Raw genomic sequence first — 21,679 nt, forward strand, 5'->3', positions numbered from 1 at the left:
CTTGCTGTGCTGCTGCACCGGGCAAGTGCCTGAGGGAAGGGGGGGGGGCTGCGGGTGTGAGGCAGGCAGCCAGATGGGGCCAGAGGTGGGAGGGAGAGCCAGGTTTTGCGAGGAAGAAGAGGCCATGTGCCACGGGCAGCAAGCTGGGTTTGTGAGAAGGAAGAGAGGATGCTTGCAGGGCAGCAAGCCGGGTATTGTGAGGAAGAGGAGGCGATGCTCCCAAGGCAGCAGTCTGGGTTTTTGAGGAGGAAGAGGAGGCTATGCTTCTGGTGCAGTGAGCCAGGTTTTGTGAGGAAGAAAAGGCCATGTGCCCAGCGCAGCAAGCTGGATTTTGTGAGAAGGGAGAGGGGATGCTCGCAGGGCAGCAGTCTGGGTTTCAGGAGGAAGAGGAGGCAATGCTCCTGGCGCAGAGAGCCAGGTTTTGTGAGGAAGAAGAGGCTATGTGCCCAGGGCAGCAACCTGGATTTTGTGAGGAAGAGGAGGCGATGCTCCTGGGGCAGCAGTCTGGGTTTGTGAGGAGGAAGAGGTGATGCTCCCTGGGCAGCAGCCCAGGTTTCTGAGGAAGAGGAGGCGATGCTCCTGGCGCAGCGAGCCAGGTTTTGTGAGGAAGAAGAGGCCACGTGCCCAGGGCAGCAGCCCGGGCTCCCTGAGGAAGAGGAGGCGACGCTCCCGAGGCAGAGAGCCCGGTTTGGCGAGGAAGAGGAGGCGAGGCGCCCGGGGCAGCGGGAGGGTGCGGGCCGGGGCCCGGTGCGCAGCCGGTCAGGCCGCCGCGGGGAGCGGCGGGACTCGGTGCCGGGGCGGGGGCGGGCGCTCCCCCGCGAGCAGCGGCGGGTCCGGCGGCGCGGCGGGTCCCCGGAACGGGGCGGGGGGCTGCGGGGCGGGGCGAGAGGCGGGGCCGGGCGGCGGCGGCGGCGGCGGGCTGGGGCGGCTCAGTGCGCCCGGCTCCGCTCGCCTCCCCGCGCCGCGGCTCTCCTGCGCCTGGCTCCGGCCCGGCATGGCCGCTCCGCCGCGCCGCCGCCTCGCCGCCGCGCCGCCCCCGCTGCTGCTGCTGCTGCTGCTGCTGCTGCTGCCGCCGCCGGTGATGCTGGGCGGCGGGCCCGGCGCGGCGGCGTCGCGGGAGACCCCCGGTCCCTGCCGAGTGAAGACGGTGACGGTGTCCACGCTGCCGGTGCTCCGGGAGAACGATATCAGCTGGAGCGGAGCCCCGCCGCCCGCCGCCGCCGCCGACTCCCGCTTGCTGCTCTTCGTCCGCAGCGAGCTGCCCGGCCGCGTCGCCGTGCAGGACGACCTGGACAACACCGAGCTGCCCTTCTTCACCCTCGGTAGGCACCACTGCCCCTGTCCCCGGGGCATCCCGCTGCGGACGGGCGGCCCCGGGCTCTCCCCGCTGCGCCGGGGTTTCTGCTCAGCCTCCCCTCGCCGTGGGCTGCTGGGTTGTGTTTTGGAGCTCTCTAACCCTGCCCTTGCTGCACCCTGGTGGCTTTTTTTGTTTGTTTGTTTGTTTGTTTATATATGTATTTATTTTTTCTGCTGGGGAGGGATTTTTTAGCAGGGCCTGAGGGTTGCTCCCTCTTGGAAGCCCTGGGAGTAGAGCAGCTCCACTCAGGCTATAAAGTGATGGGTGCTGCCTCTTGTGCTCCGACTTGAACGCTTAGCCCTGGAGGAGGTACCGCCGAGCCTGGGAGAACAGGAGAGGCTGCTTTTCTAGCCAGAGCCTGATTTTATAAATGCTTCGTCTTAATTCCCGAAGCTCGCTCTTGCTTCACGCACAACTCCAGCGCCTGGGTCTGTGGCAGCCGCCTGCAGACTTTGCTCCTGTCTCAGCTTCTGTGGGGAGGGGGATGGGACTAGAAATAATTCTGTTGTCGTACTTCTTGATGCCGGATCCTGCTGGCTCAGTTGGGGTGCCCGAGCCGTCTCTTGTCACTTTTATCTTTTTCTGTGCCTTAACCATCCTGGGCATCTTCCACGGGAACTGTTCGGAATGCCGCACGAACAGCGCGGTGTTTACTCTGCCGGGTCACCCAAGGTTTTTTGTTGATCTCTTCTTGATCCACTAGCTTTCTGCTTTTTGGTGCCTGAATGGAGGTTAATTTGAGTACCTGCTTAACGTCGGGTCCGAGATACTGCTTGACACCCACCTCTGGTTGTGGCTTCCAGTGCATCGCCCTGCATGCATCTGGCGTGCTGAGGTGTGCCCGCCGCAGGCTGGCTGGGGCACCCACCGCAAGTCCCTTCCCCTGGCCTGTGGAAGCGACTGCCTTGTGCTGGGTGCTATGTGCCGGGGTAGGAAAATGCCTGGCTGTGCCTCCCAGTCCTGTCCTTTTACCTTCTGTGAAGCGTTCTTGTAGCAAGTGCCCGTAATGGATAAGTTGATGGTACTTCTTGAGCCTCTTGGGTTCTGGCTTTGCAGTGTGGCTTCCTTAGACACGGTTGGTCACTTGCAAAAATCCCAAACAAACCAGGTACTCTATTTCAAGTAATAAAAGGGGAAAATCAAAGCTTTGATTTAGTAGGAATGACATTTACCTTACAGTGATTAAAAGTAACAAGAAGTTTCATGGTTCACAGAGTTGAATTTTCAGATTAGAGTACACTTTCTTCAGGGACCAGGTGTGAATTGCGCACTGATCTAAATATATTGGAAAGCAAAGAAACCCCTCTGTGTATAGCTTAGGTAATAGCTCAATTTGGAGGAGAGGAATTTGTCTTGATAGATCAGAGACATGATCTCGTATAGCAAATCCTATTTCTGTGAGTAACTGCCAGTAAAAAGACCATGTCTTGATCTAAAAAATTCTCTTTTGCTTGCCTGGGATATTGGTTATGCATGACTGTTGAATATGTAGCATGTCTTGTGCAAAACTCTGGGGGTTTCTGCTGCCCCTTGATAGACAAAAGACCCCGAAACATCCCCTCCTGTTTCCCTGAACCCACAGGCGTCAGGCAGATTGGAAGATAAATGGAAGCTTTGCCCATGGTGGGATAGCTTCATCACAGTCCTGAAATTAATCAGCACGTTGCCTCCAGAGAAGGTAAAACACTTGTCCTTTCCCAAGGTCTAGCTCGTGAATTGCTGTGGATGCTCTGATATTTCAAATTTGTTGCATTTCATCCCATCTCCTGGTGTGGCAACTGAGTCTTGCTCACAGTTAACTCTTTTCTGGGCGAGTGCTGTGTAGAGGATTTCTGCTGGCAGGAAGTAAGGCTGGAGTTTTCTGTGGTGGTTTTCCCCCCCTGCATCCTTTTCTAAGTTCATTCGTCGCTGGGAACCTGAGAGCTGCTGCCGCCTGGTAATGGGCTCTTGGAGGTGAAAATCACGTTACATGTAGGAGGTCAGTGGGATGGCTTCGGGGTGACTTGGGGGCAGGGAGTGATTTGAACGCTGGCTTCTGTTTGCCAAAATCTTATCACTAGGTGATTTCTGATGTTTATATGTATTTATGCACGTTCCCGAAAACCTTTAGTTGCTTTCTGGGCCTGAGCTCAGGAAGGCACATAAAGAGCTGATGTCCTGCTGATTGCAAATGTGTTGAGGGCTCCTAGATGTCTGAGAGCAAGCTGATGTTGCTAGCAGAGACCGCTTTCTGGCTTTGTGGCGTAAGGAGGGGTTAGGAAGACCTCTTAAAGCACACCTCAGGACAGCCACCCTGGCTGGCAGTCTGGAGGGATTTTTGAAACTATAAAAAAAAAAAAAAAGCAAAGCATAAAGCAGGCAGAGCTGACTCCTGGTGCTTATACTATGGACTGTGAATTAAAAAAAGTTGAGAATAAATTGAGGCTACACCATTCTGCAGGGCTGAAAAGTCATTCCAGGCCAGGAAGCACAAAATAAAACCTTACCTGTGTTTAAGTAGGCAGTCTGTAGTCCTGGGCCTGCTCAGCAACTCCCAGTGTAATATGTCTTCTGGCGCTGGAGTGGTTCCTGTGCCTCTCTTGTGCTAAAGGAGGGTGGGGGAACTGTAGCTAAAGGCTCGCAGATGCCAGAGCCTTGTTTGCAGCAGTGTGAAACTTAGAGTCATAGAATAATTTAGGTTTTAAGATCGAGCCCAACTGCAAACCTAACACTGCCAAGTCCACCACTAACCCATGCCCCGAGCGCCACAGCTTCTGCTGGTTCTTTTTTAAGGGCAGACCAAGTTAAAATAGGCTGAGGGGATAGATGCTCTGAGTTGGTGGCTGGTACAGAGCATGTGCAGTGCTCCGTGTCCCTTTTCTTTAAGGGATTCCTCCTTCTAGGGAGGAAGCAACTTTTTCTGTTCCCTGGCAATACGACATCTAATTAATTTAAGCATAAGTAAGTATAAGTGCATAAAGTGAGAGCTTGCAGGGTTGCACCCCTGCCTGCAGGGAAGCCTGGTCTGCAGGAGCTGCTGCATGACAGACGGGAGAGAGCAGCGCTAGGAAATCCCTGTGCAGACGACCCCTGGCCCACGGCGTGCTTGCAGCAGCAGCAGCAGCAGCGGGCTCATCCGCGCCGTCCGTGGGTCGCGAGTGGCGCGCGGGAGCCCGCTAGGGGGTGGTGGGAGCCCGGAGATGCTCCGCCAGCAGCACCGGCTCTGCCGGCAGCCCCGGCACCGGGCACACGCAGCGCGCACGCACGCAGCCCGGGGACACGCAGTGGGCACATACATGGCCCAGGCACACGCAGAACACACGCACACGGCCCGGGCACACGCAGCACATGCAGCCCGTGTGCACATGGCCCCGGCACACACAGCGGGCATGCACACGGCCTGGGCACATAGGGCCTAGGCATGTGCACATGCCCTGGACACATGCACACAGCCTGGAACATGCACACAGCCCAGATGTGCACACGGCCTGGGCACGTGCAGCCCACATATGCACACGGTCCAGACACATACAACCTAGACGTGCACACAGCCCAGGTGTGCACAGGGCCCAGGCACATAGGGCCCAGATGTGCACACGGCCCAGGCACATATAGCCCATGTGCACACGGCCCAGGCATGTGCACACGGCCCAGGCACATGCAGCCCACGTGCACACGGCCCAGGCACGTGCACACGGCCCAGGCACATGCAGCCCACGTGCACACGGCCCAGGCACGTGCACACGGCCCAGGCACATGCAGCCCACGTGCACACGGCCCAGGCACGTGCACACGGCCCAGGCACATACAGCCCACGTGCACACGGCCCAGGCACGTGCACACGGCCCAGGCACATGCAGCCCACGTGCACACGGCCCAGGCATGTGCACACTGCCCAGGCACATGCAGCCCACGTGCACACGGCCCAGGCACGTGCACACGGCCCAGGCACATGCAGCCCACGTGCACACGGCCCAGGCACGTGCACACGGCCCAGGCACGTGCACACGGCCCAGGCACATGCAGCCCACGTGCACACGGCCCAGGCACGTGCACACGGCCCAGGCACATGCAGCCCACGTGCACACGGCCCAGGCACGTGCACACAGCCCAGGCATGTGCACATGGCCCGGGCACATACAGCCCACATGCACACGGCCCAGATGTGCACGCGGCCCAGGCACGTGCACAGGGCCCAGGCACATACAGCCTACATGCACACGGCCCAGGCACGTGCACGCAGCCCAGATGTGCACACGGCCCAGGCACGTGCAGCCCACATATGCACATACAGCCCAGACGTGCACACGGCCCAGATGTGCACATGGCCCAGGCACATGCAGCCCACATGCACATGGCCCGCACGCAGCCCCCTGCGAGCAGGTGGGTGGCCAGCAGGGAGTGGGTTCTTCATCTCCCAACTGAGGCAGGAAACTTTGCTTCTGCGTCGCATCCTTCCCGGGTTGTGGCAGGGGCCTGCTGCTGAACGGTATGCTCAGCGGCCCTTCAGCCGGCTCTCTCAGTTTCTGTATTTCCTGCGCCTCGGTTTATTTTTTTCTCTCTTGCGTTGGAGACCAGGAGGACGTTTCGCCCCCTACCACCCAGTTACATTACTATAAAATTACCCATCAAAGCGCAGCGGTGGCAGGAAATGACAAATGTAACTTTGCCACCAGTGCATATGAATTGCTGTGCATCTCCTGCCCTGAAAAAGCATCCTGCCCTTTCCTTAACCTTGGATACAACTGATGCTTTGCGGTATCCCCCCTCCCCTGCCCCCCCCCCTTCCCCTTTAATTCTTCTAGTGTTACGCTGGCGAATGGTGCAGCCTATCATTGACTTTATTCTTGTACAATGAGGTCTCTCTAAGGTATGTATCTTGATTTAGTCAGCAGCCATGTGTTCTGTACAATAGCTGCTCCATGAGCAGCGTTGCCTGCTTTAAGTGCAATTCAGGGAATGAAGGCAGTTAGCTTCCGAGCTAATTTAGATGAGCTCTGTCTATGTGTGAGCAGATATATATAGAGGAGAGAGAAGGAAAGAGGCAGACAAATTTTCACCACTGCTTTTACCCGGTAGTGGCTTACGTAAGAACAGTTTACTATACACTTCTCATAAATGGCTTTAATGGATGCTGTTTAACGGGCATCTGCAGTGCTACGAGGTGCTTTGTTTTGGTGGGTGGCAGAAAGGGTGCTTGTGCATCCACGTTGCCAGTGTTCCACCGTGGCTCTTGCGTGTGGCTGCTCATTATCCCCCACTTCTTGAAGCTGTGCAGCTCCTCCATCTCCTCAGCAGTTCGGCGCTGCTTCTTTTATCTTCTTTCTTAACTTTTCCTGAAGCCATCTTGTAACTCAAACTTCTCCTCTTTAGGGTAAGAATGCATTGAAATAAGGGACAGCGATTGAGCAGGGGATTGCCACCCTTGCTTTTGTCAGCAGGGTGGAGAAGCTGGAGGGTTACCTAGGGAGCGTGGCTGCCACTGATGCCTTTTGATGCCACTGTTTGGAAGCACCATTCGTTGCTTTGAGTTGGCCCGTGAGATGCAGCAGCAGCAGGCGGGTAGCAGAGAGAGCCTGTGCCTGGCGTGAGACTCCACTCATCAGGGCACAGCATCTAAAAACTGGGTTGTCTCTGCAGAGAGCCAACAGCAAAGTTTGCTTTCAACACTTCCCTTTGCTGTTAACTGCCTCCTGGTAGACTTGACAAGCTGCACTGCATATCTGGCCAGAGGTCGGGTGAAATCAAGTGTTGGTATTTTTTTTTTTATTTTGTTTATTTTTCTTTGTCTGGCTCTTCCCAAGGTTTAAAGTATCACATCTCCCACCAGGCAAGTGGAGGGAGCCAAAAAGCCTCATTGAGGCTGTACAGTGAAGGTAAGATGTGTCAGTGGGCTCCTTGGGATGGGGGCTGGGGGGGGAGATAGACCTGAGAGCAATGACTGCTTCCCTTCCCCTTCATGCCCACCCACAGCTGTGTGTGGCCATGGGGTCAGGGCCAGGTCCCCTGTGCCTGGGCTGCCTGGGGAGGGTGTAGGAAAGGGGAGAACCTTCTGGTAGCAATTTTCTCCCCTCCTCGTGTGAAGCTATGTGATTACTTAACCTTTCCAGGCCGTTGGGTTCTTGTAGTTGGAAGGGGAAGGAAGGAGGGCCCGGCTCGGGGTGGGGTGGTACCAGTGATGTGGGTCCTGAGCTCGAGCTGTGCCCGCTGGGGCTGCTGCAGGAGAGGCGAGCTCTGTAACATCCCAAAAGGCTGTAGGCACGAAGTGCCCATGAAAATGGGTCTGTCCTCAGATGACTGCTTCCGTCCCCAAAGGCAAGGTTGAGCGTAGCTGGTCCAGCACGGTGGGGTGTGGACTTGCAGGGTTTTTGCTTCATCTCAGGTATTTTCTGGGGTGAGAACCCCAGTTAAAACTGGGAGTCTGTAACTGAGTGGCAGGCTGTACTCGGGGAGCTGCTGCTTTTCAAGAGTACCCGTGTTGACCAGCTAGTGGCAACAGAAGATTAACTATAGAGAGAGGAGCCGGTTTACTGCAGCTGAACCATCGAGTAGCAGAGAGGCTGACAGCTGGGGCTGTCCTCTGCTCCCTCTTCCTCCCATGGGATGGTGGTGGCTTTTCCATGATGTCTGTGTGCCAGAGACCTTTATCGCTCTTCTGCTGGAAGAAAAAAAGTATGTGCTTTTCATCAGAATTAGGTGGGGCACTTGCATTTCTCTGTGGGGGCTGGGGAGGTGAGTGACCTCAGAGTGCCACCACACAGTTAGGCGTTACCTCCAAAACTTGCTGTCTTTTCCTTTCTAAGCCCTCAAAGTGTGAACCCTGGCTGTGTGACGGACCAGCCTTTGTGCTGCCTCAGTGACACGGCACTGATGTGCGGTGTTGGCTGGCTGTGAATTGGGCTGAGCCCTTGGGCTTTCCTGGTGTAACGGGAGTTCAGGCATGGGACTGGCTGAGACAGGAGGAGAATAGATTGATGTCACTTGTGAGAACATTAGGGTATTGATCTTATGCTGCCTCGATGTGTATGTTAGCGATGGCAGGTGGCTTTAAGAAACACCTACCGTCACACCAAACTGCCTTGCAATGTGTGGGGGTAGGCTGGGGTTGGAGACTGAAAGGAGAAGTGAAGAAAATAGAAGTGTCTTGATTGAAGCCTCTCATCGCCTGTAGTGCCCACAGTACAGCTCGTGTCGGGAGTGTCCTCCTCCGACTGCAACCAGCTGAAATGGGGAATGATGAGCCTCGGGCAGCCTTCCCTTGTGGCTCCCCAGTCCTGCCCTGTCACTACCTGTGCGGTGGGTGACGGCATTGAGCAGAGATGATTCTTGTGCGTAACCAGCTTAAGAAATGGTGCCACTTAAAAGAATTGAATGCTTGTGCTGCTGCTTGGGTCTCAGCTAATGTGGTTAAGGTTTCCAGTGTCCAGACAGTATGGAGACACTTAATGGTATTGAAGAAGCAGAATGGCACGCAGAGGGGACGAGCAGTGATCTTGACTGCCTGCATCTGTGCTGGGTGGGTGAGGCTTTCTGATTGTCTCCTGGGAAGGAGGCAGGTGGGGGGAAAAAAATCATGAGTAAATGATTTTGGCCCATCGATCCCTTTGGGCATCTTCCCTGTATGCTGTGCAAGAAGCACTGCTCTTGAATGCATCCAGTGTGCTTATCCCGCTGTGGTCTGGTCCAAGGAGGAATGAGGGGTTCCTTGCGGGAGGAGGTTGTGCTGTGACTGCCTGCGAGAAGATGGGGCAGATAAGATTTGGAGCCAGGGCTCTGTCTGTGGGAGCAGAGGCGGCTGGTGAGGAGGTAGACAGAAGTATGAGTTCTCTGTTTCTCATTATCTGTTCCTCACCAGTCTTGCACCCCTCCCTCTGTGCTTCCATTTCTCCCATCTCCATGCAAGACAAAGTCTGTATGAAACTGCTACTTGCTTTGAAAGCAGCAGCAAAAGGGGAGAAATTTTCCATTAGCAGCATCAGCAGTAAAAGAGATTTTTTCCCAGTCACCTGGTAACTGCTGTATTTAGGAAGATTACTGAGCTGATGGTGTTGCTCCCAGCCATGTGCATGGGAGTGATCCTGTTAGAGGGGAAGGCAAAGGCCAGCGTGCATAGCTGCACGCAGGGAGGTGAGCTGGGAAAGGTTAGCTGTGCATCTCTCTGCAGGGAGAGGAGAGCCGCTGTGCTGGAGAGGGGACCCGCTGGGCCTCGCATCTTGCATGCACCGTCATCTGCTCTTCCAGTGCACGAGAATGAAACAGAAATCGTATTGCCAGCTGCACTAATGAGCTGCAGCAGAGGGGGAGCAGAGCATGGCTCCCCGGGGCTGGGTGCTTGCCCCATCCTCGAGCGGCGGAGGGGATGCCTGGCTCCAGCCTGCCTTCGGGGACAGGCTGGTTATTTTGGTGCCTGCTACCTTTCTTTCTCCGAGTCTGATGAGATATGCCTATGGAAGGGTGCTGCCCTGGCTGCAAAGACCCCACGGACTATCTGCAGATGTGCACCCACCCTCCCAAAAGCTTGTGGCCCCAGGACTGCATAATGGGGTGCAGGCTCTGGGGACCCCAGGTTTGCTCCCAGCCCTGCTGCTGGCCGTGAGCATGTTCACAAGAGCTCAGCTGTGCTGATACCTTTGAGGCTTTGGTTCTTTTTCCTTTCTCTGCTCTCTTATATCTCTCTGTGGGGCAGCGGGGTGGCCTCACCTGTGGCTGGAGCCCTGCCCTGGCTCTGCTGCATGAGCTGGGCTCCCTGGCCAGCCCCAAGGGCTGCTGAGTGCCAAGGCACTCACCTAACATGAGCTGGCATTGCAGAGTGTGCCTGCGGCTGCTGCAGTCACAGCTGTGTTGGTCCCAAGGCCGTTCAGAGCTCGTATCCTTCCCCTGCTGCTCCTTCTGGTTCTCAAGCGATTGGTGTTCCAGGGAGTGCAGCACATCCCTAAAATATGGGATCAAGTGACAGAAAATAGGAGTTGGCAACAGCATAGGAATTTTTTTTTTTTGCCTCTAGCCAACTGCTCAGTAACATCAGCTTCTTGATGCACCGCTGCCGTATCAGCAGCATGCCGTGATGGCAAACGCAGGACAGTTTGTGTGTGGGAGCAGGGGCGAGCAGAGCATGTTTTCTTCAGCCCAGGACCAGGACCTGCTGCTTGTCTGCCCTGGCCAGGGAGCACCAGCTCTGTGTGCTGAGGCTGAAAAGCCTCTACTTCCATTCATGCTTGCTGTCCTATTGCTCCTTGCTACCTGGGGGTCTGATGGGAGCTGGAGTAAAAGTTGATGCCACTGACCTAATTAATTACTCAAGGGGCACGCACAGAGTGAGGTCTGCTCACTTGGGAAGTTTCCCACTTAGATGGGCTTCCTGGGGTGAAGGGGCACATACGGCAGATGCTGCCAATTGTTCCCACCTCAGTCTCAGTTACTCAGTGCTGCCTTGCACAGGCTGCTCTGTGGGGGTGGAGGGAGGTGGAGAACCCTTCACCTTGGTTTGCTGGGTCTGAGCAGTCACCTGTGTGGTGGATTCAGCATGGGTGGTGGCCCCGGAGAGCTCTGCGGCTTGTTGGGACATCCTGATGTGTCCCTTTTCTTTCTACCCCTATCACACTTCTGTCTTGTCCTTTGTACCTCTCATCTGTTTAAGTTAGAGGAGTTTAAACACTTTTTCCCACCCTGTAACAAGCCCAGGGAATTCCTTCCAGGCTTCTCTGAAAATGTTCTTGTTGGCATCGTGCTCCTTGTTCATCTACCTCTAATGTCTTGGGAAATCTGGACAGAGAAGTGCCCGGGAGCGAGGTGATGGGCAGGTGACCCAAAGGGTGGATACACGTTCCCCTCCCTCTCTTCCATGCCATCCAAACTGGACAGCCCATGGTCAAGCTGGGTCCACAGACACATTTGCAGCATTTCAAGCATCAATTAGGCTTCAAAAAAAGAGTAGGAAATATTTCCTGCCCTCCCTCCCAGGAAGTGACAGGTGTTTATCAAGAGAGGTGGCCTGAGCCACGGCAGTGTGCTGGGGTTTACCTCAGTCTCTGTGTGCCTGGGGCTTCTGCTGGTTCAGGCTCCGGTGTGGCCTGGGATGCCCCAGCCAGAGGGCCACCCACTGGCAAACATCTCCCATCATCTCCTGGCTGGAGGAGGTGCTTGAGGTGGGCAGCTTAGGGCCTCTCATGGGATGCCAATGCTGGGTACCACTTGATTAAGGTAGACTCAACTCACAGGAGCCTCCCAGCTCTTACCCAGGATGGCTGTTGGGACAGGAGGCACTGCAGTGGGTCCAGCTGAAGAATAGGGATGCCGTAGAGAAGCCGAGCACAGCAGTGTCATTTTGGGGACCTGACAGGCATGTTTGGGAGTTAAACATGTTGCAGGCTGAAAGCACATCCAGCAGCGATGACATTGACCTTAGCTGTGCAGGCATGTCCTTGCCCGCTGTTGCTGGAAGGGTGCTGGCTGCTCCATCTACCACGTTCACATCGGGGGGCTCCAGCGTTTTTCAACCCCTGCAGAGCGGAGGGCGGCTGTAGGGGTGCATTCGTCACCTGAAGAGCCCCTGGGCTTTGGCTGAACTTTGTGTTCTAGCAATAAAACCGTGCTAGGAAATGTGTGCTGTAACAAAGCCCATGGATATAATACATCCGTATCATACTGTACCTTTCATCTTGAAGGATTCCCGAGGAGCTTTACAAACTCAGTGTGCTGCAGCCTGCCAGGGTGACTGAATGTTATCAGTAAAGGCTGCAGTCTAATCTCTGCGGTAGCATGTGTCCCCCGCCCCCCTCCCCATCGCAGAGGGAACTTTATGAAGTCTGATCTTGGACTAGCACTGCACCGGGTGTTTTCCTCTAAGCCCGAGTTTCTCAGGAGAAAAAGGAAAAGCATGTAGCTGTTTGTTATGCAAAACCAGCGAAGAAGTGTTCTTCCTGGGGCAGTAGGAGTGGGTGGGAATTACTTTCACGCAGCTTCAACAGCTTTGGATCTCGGCAGAAAAAGCATTCGCAGGGGAACGTGCCCTCCATGCAGACCCAAGAAAGGGGATAAGAAAGTTTGAGTGCTTGAGGAATTGCTTCTGGGCACAAGCAGGGTGGCAGGGTTCAGCTGCTGGGTATGGGGGCTGCTGCCAGGGCAGCTCTGGGTAGGGAGACTGGTAGTGTCTGCCTGAAATACTTGCTGTGCAAGTCTTTTGTCACCCAATGTCCCCTTCTGTCCCTGCAGAGACAGTTCCTGAGCCAGCTGATGGCGTGTCCATGTCCTGCAGCCTTTGGCAACCTCTAGGCTGCTGCTGCCTCCCACCACCCGCAGAGTGGGAGCAGGGAAGGGCAATGCAGCCCCCTCTGCCTCGGTCACCCTTGCTGGTCTCCAGCTCCCGTTGGGTTTATTTGCATCTGCTCTTGGCTTACCTGGAGCTGTGAGGGCCGTGGGAGGCATCTGAACCTGCTGTCGATGGTGGCAGAGCCTAAAACTCAAAACTGAAAGTGGGATAAGGGGCTCTAAACGAAGCTGTCATCAGAGGCATATGCTTGAAAAGTGGAGGTTAGCTCGAGTCTATTTTTGTTTGGAGTGGTACATGCTTAGCCTGTTTTGTTTAGCAGTTTGTTTATGGGATGTATTTTCCCATCCTGTGTAGCTCCTAAACTGTAAAATCGAAAGCAGCTTTTACGTGTTCCCATTAAATGCATCCTGGTGCACAGGAGATCCAGGGTGCGTGGTGCTGGCAGGGCTGAGGTGCCTGCTGGCCAGAGGTCCTCGATTAGGGAGGGGACAACGCAGCAGCGAAGGAGGTTATTTTGTCACATTTGAATATGGGAATTACTGTGGGCTGTAATGTGGGCTCCCTGGGATGGAGCAGGGACACCTCAAAAGCTTGCTAGCCTTTTCATCCATTTGCTCTTGCTTTGGAGGCTCCAAGCCTTCTCATGCTCATCCCTGAGGAGCGCAGGTGTGGTGTTGCCACCTGCAGCTCCTTTAGTTTTGCCTCCTTCCCTGGACCCCTTTGAGTTGGTCCTTCAGGCCACCAGTAATGGGGTGTGGTGTTTCCAGCATAGTTCATGGATACTGGACAGTAAGAGCCTTCAGTATCAATCGGCTTTGAAAAGGCGATGAAGGTTTGTGGTCATTCTTACTGCAGTTGTTGCAGTTGCATGCCTCGTCCTGAATCAACAGCCATGTGTTTCTCGCTTTAATTTTTCTGAGTGCGATCAGAGGGGCTAGAAGTGTATTTAATTAATTAGCAGCACCCTTGCCTTTTAACAATTCAAGAAACTGGAGCTGCTTGAAGACACAAACTCCGTTACATTGCTTTACATCTTATCACATCCCAGCGCTTGCTGTTTCTTCCTCTCCTGCTCTTTGCTCTCCCAGACAAGCAGCACAGTTGTCCTTACTGTGTTCCTGGCTTCTGCTGTGTCGGAGGAGAAAATCCGTTACCCGGTGGCATGGCAGCGGGGAGGGAGGTCGGGGACGCTGCCTGTAGGGGCTGCTCGTAGCCAGCTTGGGGTCTTGCTGGAGCAGCAGTTTGCACGACAGACACACTGCTCCTCGTTGTACTCAATTTTATTCTGCTTTTGTAGCAGCTGCCGTTGCTGCTTAGCTGACAAGCTGTTCCTTAACATGCTATGGCCCAGCGGCACGCGGGAACAGGGACAAGAGCTGGGATTTGAGCAGGATGCGAGCTCCGTGAGCATGCGATGCGGGGATGCTGCTGGCTCCTGCTCCCCGGGAGTGCGTGCACTGCCCAAAATCACGTGCGCCGCCCAAAACTGTGCGTGCTGGGGGAGGTTTGCTCTGCTGCCTGGGCTTGCTTTAAAGACTGTTGTAAAACCTTTTCCCTCCTTGCCGATGAAGGGTTTTACAGCGTGTTGCAATGAGCCACTTAAACGCAAAACGGGAGGAAAAAATCCTGTTAGCAGCACTCCTCCCAGCTGAGCCAGCGTGGCAGCCTGGGGCCTGCGCTGGGGCGAGATCCAGGGTGTTTGTAGGGGATGCTGAAGAAAAACTGAGCCTCGCGAGAGCCTACCCTTTGCAGAACAGCCCGCTGGTGTTTCTCCTGTGGCATGTCCCAGCTGCATTGCCTCCCCAAAACCATGTTCCCCACTGCTTGACAGGCTTCTCTGCTGGTTTGGATGATCCCCGAGTCACGTAAGCCCAGCGTTTAGTAGACCTTGGTCTGCAGAGCCTCTCTCCAGCAGGAATGATGCAAATTTGTCCATGGTTTCCTGGCCCGCAGCTGAAGCAGCTCCCTGCAAAGCGTGTCCCAAATGGTGCCGTGTCCCATGATCTCTCTGCAGCTCCCGGGCCCTGCTGGTGGCAGGAGGTTGGGCTGGGAAGGAGGGTGATGCTTTTGCTGTGGTTCAAAAGGAAAGAGTTTTCTGTGAATGTGGGGCTGTGGTTTTTAATCACTGCTTGTTCTGATGATCACTCTACAAAACAGTTTGAAGGCACCCAAGGGCAAACCAGTAGGTGTTAATATTCTTCTTCTATTGCTGTTGGGTGGGGAAAGAATTCAGATTCAAGAAAATCTGTTATTTATAATGGTGCTTCTCACCTTGGCTGTGGCAGCTGGAGGGCGGGTGAGACATGGGTGCTCTGGACCTGGCTGGGGAACAACCTGCAGCTGTAATTTGGCTGGTAATGGCTGTGCAGCATTTCCCCAGGCTTCTCATGCCCTTGTTCTTCCAACTCTATGCAAATATTTCTGCAGTTAGGGAGCTGTCCAGGGAGGATTTTATTCCTGGCATGAACCGAGTAAGCAGGAAAGGTTGGGCCAGGAGAATGGTCTCACGGTTGGCACCGAGATCCACCTTGTCCATCAGCTTGGTTGCACATAGCCACAATAACCATCTATACATCCCGACCAAGCTGAAAGGGTCCCACAGTAGCTCCTGAGGGGCTCCTGCATCTCCGTAACACTGGCCTCTGGGAAGTGCCTCTGTTGATGGGGATGCTGAATTGTCTCATGCACAGACGGCTGCAGTGGGGGAAGGGGGAAGTTTTCCTTTGAGGTCTCCTGGACACGCTGAGTGCTGACCAGGGGCTGGTGCAGAGGGAGAGATGCTTCTGTTAATTAGCACTAGATAAAAGGAAAACTTGTCTTTATTCAAAGAGTGGCTTGTTCCAGTTTCATTGCAGCCCCTCAGTTCTGAGCTTTAAAGTTTGGTGTATGTGCGAACAATAAGTTTAGAAAGATGTTTTGAAGCCAGAATCGCAGCATTGTTATGAAAATGCTGAAGGGGAGTTGTGACACTGTTTTGAAGATGAAAGTATTTTTACAATCTTAAACTGACACATTTAAAAAAAAGAAAAGAAAAATACAGTTTGCATGAAAGAGTTCTCAACAAGACTTTCCCTGGCCAGAATGAAAAATGACCATCCCCAAAGATCAGTGAAGGCACTTTGAGGTGCTGCTGGCTTTGGCCGTCACATAGGTGACCCTGTGTCCAGTGTGGTGAAGTGAGTGGTTCCTGTTGGTGTTGCTGGTGCATGCTGGGCAGGGTGAGCCCTGCGCAGCCTGGCAGAAGGAGTGGTGTGTGCCCCCTGCCCCGTTGGGTGCTTGCTTTCCTCCAGGCAGCTGATGGACCAAGCAGGACAGGAGGAGGAGGGTGTGAGTTGGGGAGAGCTGATGGAGCATAGACACGTGCTGGTCCTGTTCTTGCTGCCCAAGAGATGCCCTCCACACTTCTGACCCCAGCAGTGCTTGCTGCAGTTGGAGTTGGTCTGTGAAAACAAATTTTTCACAGCTGTTTAGCAAGCATCTGCATAAATGATTAGCCAAATAGCGCGCTCTCAGTGAGGACTGAAGAGGGAGGCTGGAGCTGGCTGGCTCTGGTTCTGACTCTGGGCTGCCCCTGCTCCTCGGCCGGCCCCAGGGCTTGTTGGTTCACACTGTTTCAGCTCACCCACAGGCACCGGGGAAGCTGGGCTGGGGGTAAAGGCTGGCCATGAACACCGTTATTAGGAGGGGAATGGCTTGGTGTGGGTCTGGGGACTTGCAGCACCTTGGGCTCTGTCACAGCCTCTTCAGTGTCTGGCTCCCCATCCCCATCCCAGTGTTGCAGCTCCCCAGTTCAAGCTGTGGACGCTTGGCCCAGCCCAGGTGCTCATTCGCTGCCCCCTGCACAGAGCAGCCTCTCGCGCTCCGCGCTCCATGAAGCTGTAGCGTACAAGAAGGTGTCCAGGGTGCCAGGTGAAGCAGTGCTAAACACACCTCTCCTTTGCTGGGTGCCTGCATCTCCTCTTGGCTGGGATGGCAAGCAGCATCCTTGGTCACTCACTGATCACCTTTTCTTGGGATTTTCCCTTCTTCAACCATCTGAACGCACCAGCTTGTGCTGATGGTGGTGGGTTTTTTTTGTTTGTTTTTTTTTTTTTTTTTTTTTATTCCCATTAAGGTCTAGTTTCCATTGCGCTCTCTCAGATACCCAGGGACCTCTGAGCAGGTGCCTTATAATTAAAAGCAATCTATTGCGATGTCTGAGGGAGCTGTGTGAGTTCCAGGGCCATGAGCCCTGGTCTGCTGCAGAAGAGCTGTCAGGCAGTTCCTTCGTTAGAAAATAGACACCAAAAATTCCTCTTCCACCCCCAACTTTGTCTTCCTGCCAGTCCTGGATTCCAGATTTATTTAAGGGTCTTTTCTTTTGGGCTTGGGTAGTTGCGGAGCGTGTATTTTTTGCCATGTAAGTCTGACAAGCCCTCGGGGAGGATGAGTGGGTGTCTTGAAGCGTTAGGGAGAAACTTGGCAAGCGCTTCAGCTCCAGGGATCTCTTTGCATTTTTGACTGCATCTGCTTTTTTATCTTGCTGCTCTTAAACTTTTCTGAACCAGCAAAGTCACGCCCCAGGAGCGCTGCCATCCAGGAATAACACTGCTCCCATTCCTCAAAGGCCTGGCCACAGAGACTTGATGTTTTTTGTGGTTTCTCCCAAGGGTACCAGCCACTGGGTGGGACACTCCTGGGTTCCCTCTGCCCAGCACTCCCAGATCGGAGTGTTATCTGTGGATGATTGTCCCTTCTTTGCATCATGGAGGAGGGTCCTCCACTCTTGGAGGTGGGCAGGAGGTGCTCAGAGCAGGCTGCCGTGTCTGGGACATACGTGCCATGCTTGGGTGTTTCCCGAAATCTCTCCTGAGCCTTTTTGAGGTGGTGCATCTCTTGTGTGTTGTTCCACACTCCCAGCTTGGTTCTTGGCCTTGTACACAGGATTTGGGATCCTGTTTCAGGTGAAAGCAGTCTCTTAGCTGTGGTGGAGGTTAGGGGGAAGAGCTTCCCTCCATGACCTTTGCTGCACTGCAGTTGGAGGAAGCATACGTGAGCGTGCAGATTCATCTGGTGGAAAACACAGAGGTTTCAGTCATTCTGGCATTCTCTTCTTGGTTTTGCTATTTACTCATGAAATGACCTTGAGAGAGCGAGCACACCTTACCCACTGTTTGCAAGAGCCTGGAGGGCTCCCTGTTTGCTTTACCAAGGTGGTGTAAAGTTCCTGTGTGGAGGTGGGAGGGAGGGACAGACCCTTTCGGCTCCTTTCCCACTATGCTGCCTGCAGGCTGATGGTGCGGAGCGGGTGAGGAAAGGAGACCAGTGGAAGTGCAAAGCCAGAGGTAGAAGAAATGGGTGGGTGGAGGAGTGAGAAGTAGACTTGACAGACCAGGATCTGCTGCTTCTCTGAGCTGGGTTAGCTGCTGCCCTGTGCGTTTCTCTAGCCAACAGCTCTCCCCACGGCTCGATGAGCAGCTGGGCAGCGGGAGAGCAGGATGCTGCTGTCAGGTCTGCTGGCTTTAACATGTGGTCGGTCCTATTAGGAGTTGGGGTTTTTTCTTTGCTTTAGTGAGCTAAAAATGATCTGCATGGTTGAAAGTTCCCCTCCTCTCCCCCACGTGCACACACGTCTTCCTGATCTCTGCAAGAGAGTGACAGCTTCTCTAATTAGGCAGCTGAGGAGGTAACCTTAGCAACTCCATGATGGTGCTAGGGATATCTCCAGCTACCCTTGGAGATGGTGTGTCTGGTGTTCCAATGGCCTCTCATGAGGACAGGAGAGCTCGGGCTGCTTGCACACCCATCCTCCCTCCCTGACACTGCTTCGCGTGTCTGGTGGTGTCTGCCATGTCAAGCAAGAGCCGGCGTGGGAGGAGGGCACCGATGTCCCATCGCTGCTTGCTCTGTACTTGCTGATGCACAGGCTGGGTGTGCAACCTGCTGGAGCTCTAGGGTGAAGTGCTGTGGTGTCTGTGGGCGGTACTGGAAGGGAACTGGTGCAGAAGGAGGTGCTGAGGCTGCTTCTGTACCAGTGATGCCTGCGCTGCAGTGAGCAGGGATTTGGTGCTGCATCAGGGGAATCTCTGGAGATCCAGGAGAGCAGGAACCTGCCCTCCAGGCGCACAGAGTGGGCCTGTACTTGGCTTGTCCATCTCCTTAGGTTGCAGGCAGTGGGAGTGGATAGCCTGGCAGCAGAGCAGCACTAGCTGGGGCTTGGAAGGTGGTTGTTAGCACAGCAGGGTCCCTGTTTGCTGCAAAAGGACCGGTGGTGTCCACAGAGCCTGCCTGCACAGCAGCATCCCTGTCTCTTCATTCTCCCTGTCCCAGCTGATGTGGTGGCTGCAGCACTGAGCACTCCCTTAAAATCTGTATGTGCCTCTTGCCCTGTGGGCTGTAAGGGGCCTTGGCTACTTGAAATAGTGCTCAGAAATACTTTTTTTATAGCAGCTGGGAGTAAGCCAGGGCAAAAATGAGCTGAGGCCGCTGAAGGGAGATAAGCCGAGACGTAAACTGTGATTTTCTGCCCTGTGAGCCCTATGCATGGATTTCATCTTTTAATGGAAGTGCAGTAAATAAAAGCCATTTTCACAATAAGCTGAGCAACAGGTCATAAGTGTCTGAGCCACTGAAATTGATAGAAGCGAGCTAAGCGTAACAAATCTCCCAAAATTGCACCAGACTCCACTTGTATCTAGTCCCTTCCTGCATCTCACCAATTATAGCAAACGGCAATTATTTCTGAGCCAGAGCTTTCTCTGAATAAAACCTCAGTCAAACTGCAAATGCTTTATCTTCTTTTCAAATAGATTTGTACCGGAGGAAAAACCCTCAGTGGGGAGAAATCCCATTTGAAGGGGCTTTCCCTTGCACTGTTTGCAGAGACAGTGGATGCTGGACACGCATGGAGGCGTAAATTTGACCGATCCATAGTTTACTGGCTCTGGCTGAGAGGGGGATTCAGGGAGATGTCAAGCATGTTGCCTTTCGAATGTCACATGTGCTTTTGTTAGAACGAAGCATGGGCTGGGGATGTGCTGGCATCAGCTGTCACGGTGTGACCCACTCGCTGCTGGGGTGCTCCTGTGATGGGGCCTCTGTGGAGCGTTGACTTTTTCTCCCTCTTCCAGTTAGATCCACTAAGTGACTGACTCTTCCCAGTCCCCACCACAGGGCTCTGTGCTGGTACCCAGTGATGCTTCTTAGCTATAAAGCAGACTCTCAAGTACATGCTCAGACTAAATGCTAACGCTTTTGTCCCGTATAACCTCTATGCTTTTTGTAGAAGCACCTCTGCTGTGGAGCCTTGGGGATGCGCCTGCAGCAAGGATAGCATGTGGGGTGAAATTTCCTTGTCTCTGCAACAGTTTGTCTGATTTGAGGGGGTTACCTGGGCATTTATTTGCAAGTGCTGTTAAAGAAGTGCTTGTTTTATGCATGGAGATGTGGCACCACTAGTTTTGCCTGCTTGGTCTCCAGTCTGAGATCAAATAGCCTGGTCTTCACCATTGCTTCTGGCCTCGTGGTGTTTGGGCACAACGCCCCTGGTGCCCTACGGACCATAGGGCTCGTGGAGGAGGGCTGTGCAGGTGGCTGTCAGCATGTGTACGGTCGCTTCTTGGCTGAATGGCTGTGCTGAGGCATGAGGCATCTCAGCCCTTATGTTTTTCTGTATGTAGGAATGAAGTGCCTGGCATGGGATTTGTTGCAAGTGTGCTCCTACTGTTAGATGCTGCTAGAGATGCTGACAAAGAAGTGCCACAAGATAACGGGTGTATGAAGCTCAACTGACTTTCTGATTGATATCATTAGTACTCCCTACTGAAAAATCCCTGGGAAGCTGGACACTTTCTGTCTCTGGATGTCTCCAGCAGTTTTAGCTGAACAACTTCTTGTTAGGTGCGTAGAAGCTGCTAATGTGGCACCCTCCTGGGTCCCTGAAAAAAAAAAGTCAAGGTCTTGAATTGCCCAAGGACTGATTTGTCTCTCGTGGTGTTGTTAGCGAAGTGCATCACTTGGGGTATTTTGCAATGTCTGGAAGCCTGTGGGATGGGACGGGGAGGCTGCGTTGCCTGTGACAGCCCCAGGGCTGCTGCTTGGTAAGGTTTTCCTAGCACGGGTGAGATGAGAAATCACCAATGGGGAGCGATGAGTGTTGTTCAATGATGCGTCCTCCCCTGTCATGGGGGAGCAGCGTTTGATTGATTTACTCTGTGTTAGCTTCGCATGAAGAAAACTGTTGGTTACATTTTTTTTTTTCTCTTTACCGTAGACTTGGGAATTGCATTTCTCTCCCCAGCCCCCCTCCCCCCGCCCTTGAAGGGCTGTTAATGAAGAGCACTGAACCAGCTTCTCTTGAATTTAATGTGCTTGCATCAGCTGGCAGCCCCCTCCAAACACCTCTCAAAAATGTATCATGAAATGCTTTGCATTGAAAGGGACCTTAAATATCATCGAGCTCCAACCCCCCTGCCATGGGCAGGGACACCTTCCACTAGCCCAGGTTGCTCCAAGTCCCGTCCAGCCTGGCCTTGAACACTGCCAGGGATGGGGCATCCACAGCTGCTCTGGGCAGCCTGTGCCAGTGTCTTGCCACTCTCACCATCAAGAAATTCTTCCCAATGTCAACTCCAAATGTACCCTCTTTAACTTTAAAACTGCTACCCCTCACCCTGTCGCTACACTCCCTGATAAGGAGTCCCTTCCCATCTTTCCTGGAGGCCGCCTTTAGGTACTCTGCTCGATATTAGGCAGCTACAGATAGCTGGCCATCTGCCAGCCCAGGCACATCGCCATTGCTGTTACCAAAATGTTCACAGGCCCAGCAGTGTCGGATGATCAGCAGCACAGCAGTACAGCGAGCAGCGAAAGCAAAAAGCAGCCACTAACGAGTACAAGGCTCTAATATACAGTGAGGCAAGCAAGCCCCGTGGCGAGCACAGGAGCCTGTCGATTAAATCTAAACAGCTATAACAGCTATAAATTCGATCTGGTACATTCCAGCCAAACCTGTCATTATCTCAAACCCTTCTACAGTACAGAAAAGTTTTGATTAGAGAAGGAGCATGTGTGGTGTCCTTGTGGGCAGCTCCCAG

General features: G+C 53.9%; 1 protein-coding gene across 1 annotated transcript in view; it reads left to right on the forward strand.

Annotated features, from left to right (window-relative positions):
• Positions 1-902: 902 nt before the first annotated feature.
• Positions 903-21,679, forward strand: part of ASTN2 (astrotactin 2) — a 354,170-nt gene continuing 333,393 nt past the window's right edge. The window contains exon 1 of the mRNA XM_055802618.1: positions 903-1,322. Within this exon, the coding sequence (XP_055658593.1) occupies positions 995-1,322 (328 nt within the window). The 5' untranslated portion in view covers positions 903-994. The remainder of the gene's footprint in view (positions 1,323-21,679) is intronic.

Source organism: Falco peregrinus, chromosome 1 (genome assembly GCF_023634155.1).
Source record: "Falco peregrinus isolate bFalPer1 chromosome 1, bFalPer1.pri, whole genome shotgun sequence".
NCBI classification, from domain to species: domain Eukaryota; kingdom Metazoa; phylum Chordata; class Aves; order Falconiformes; family Falconidae; genus Falco; species Falco peregrinus.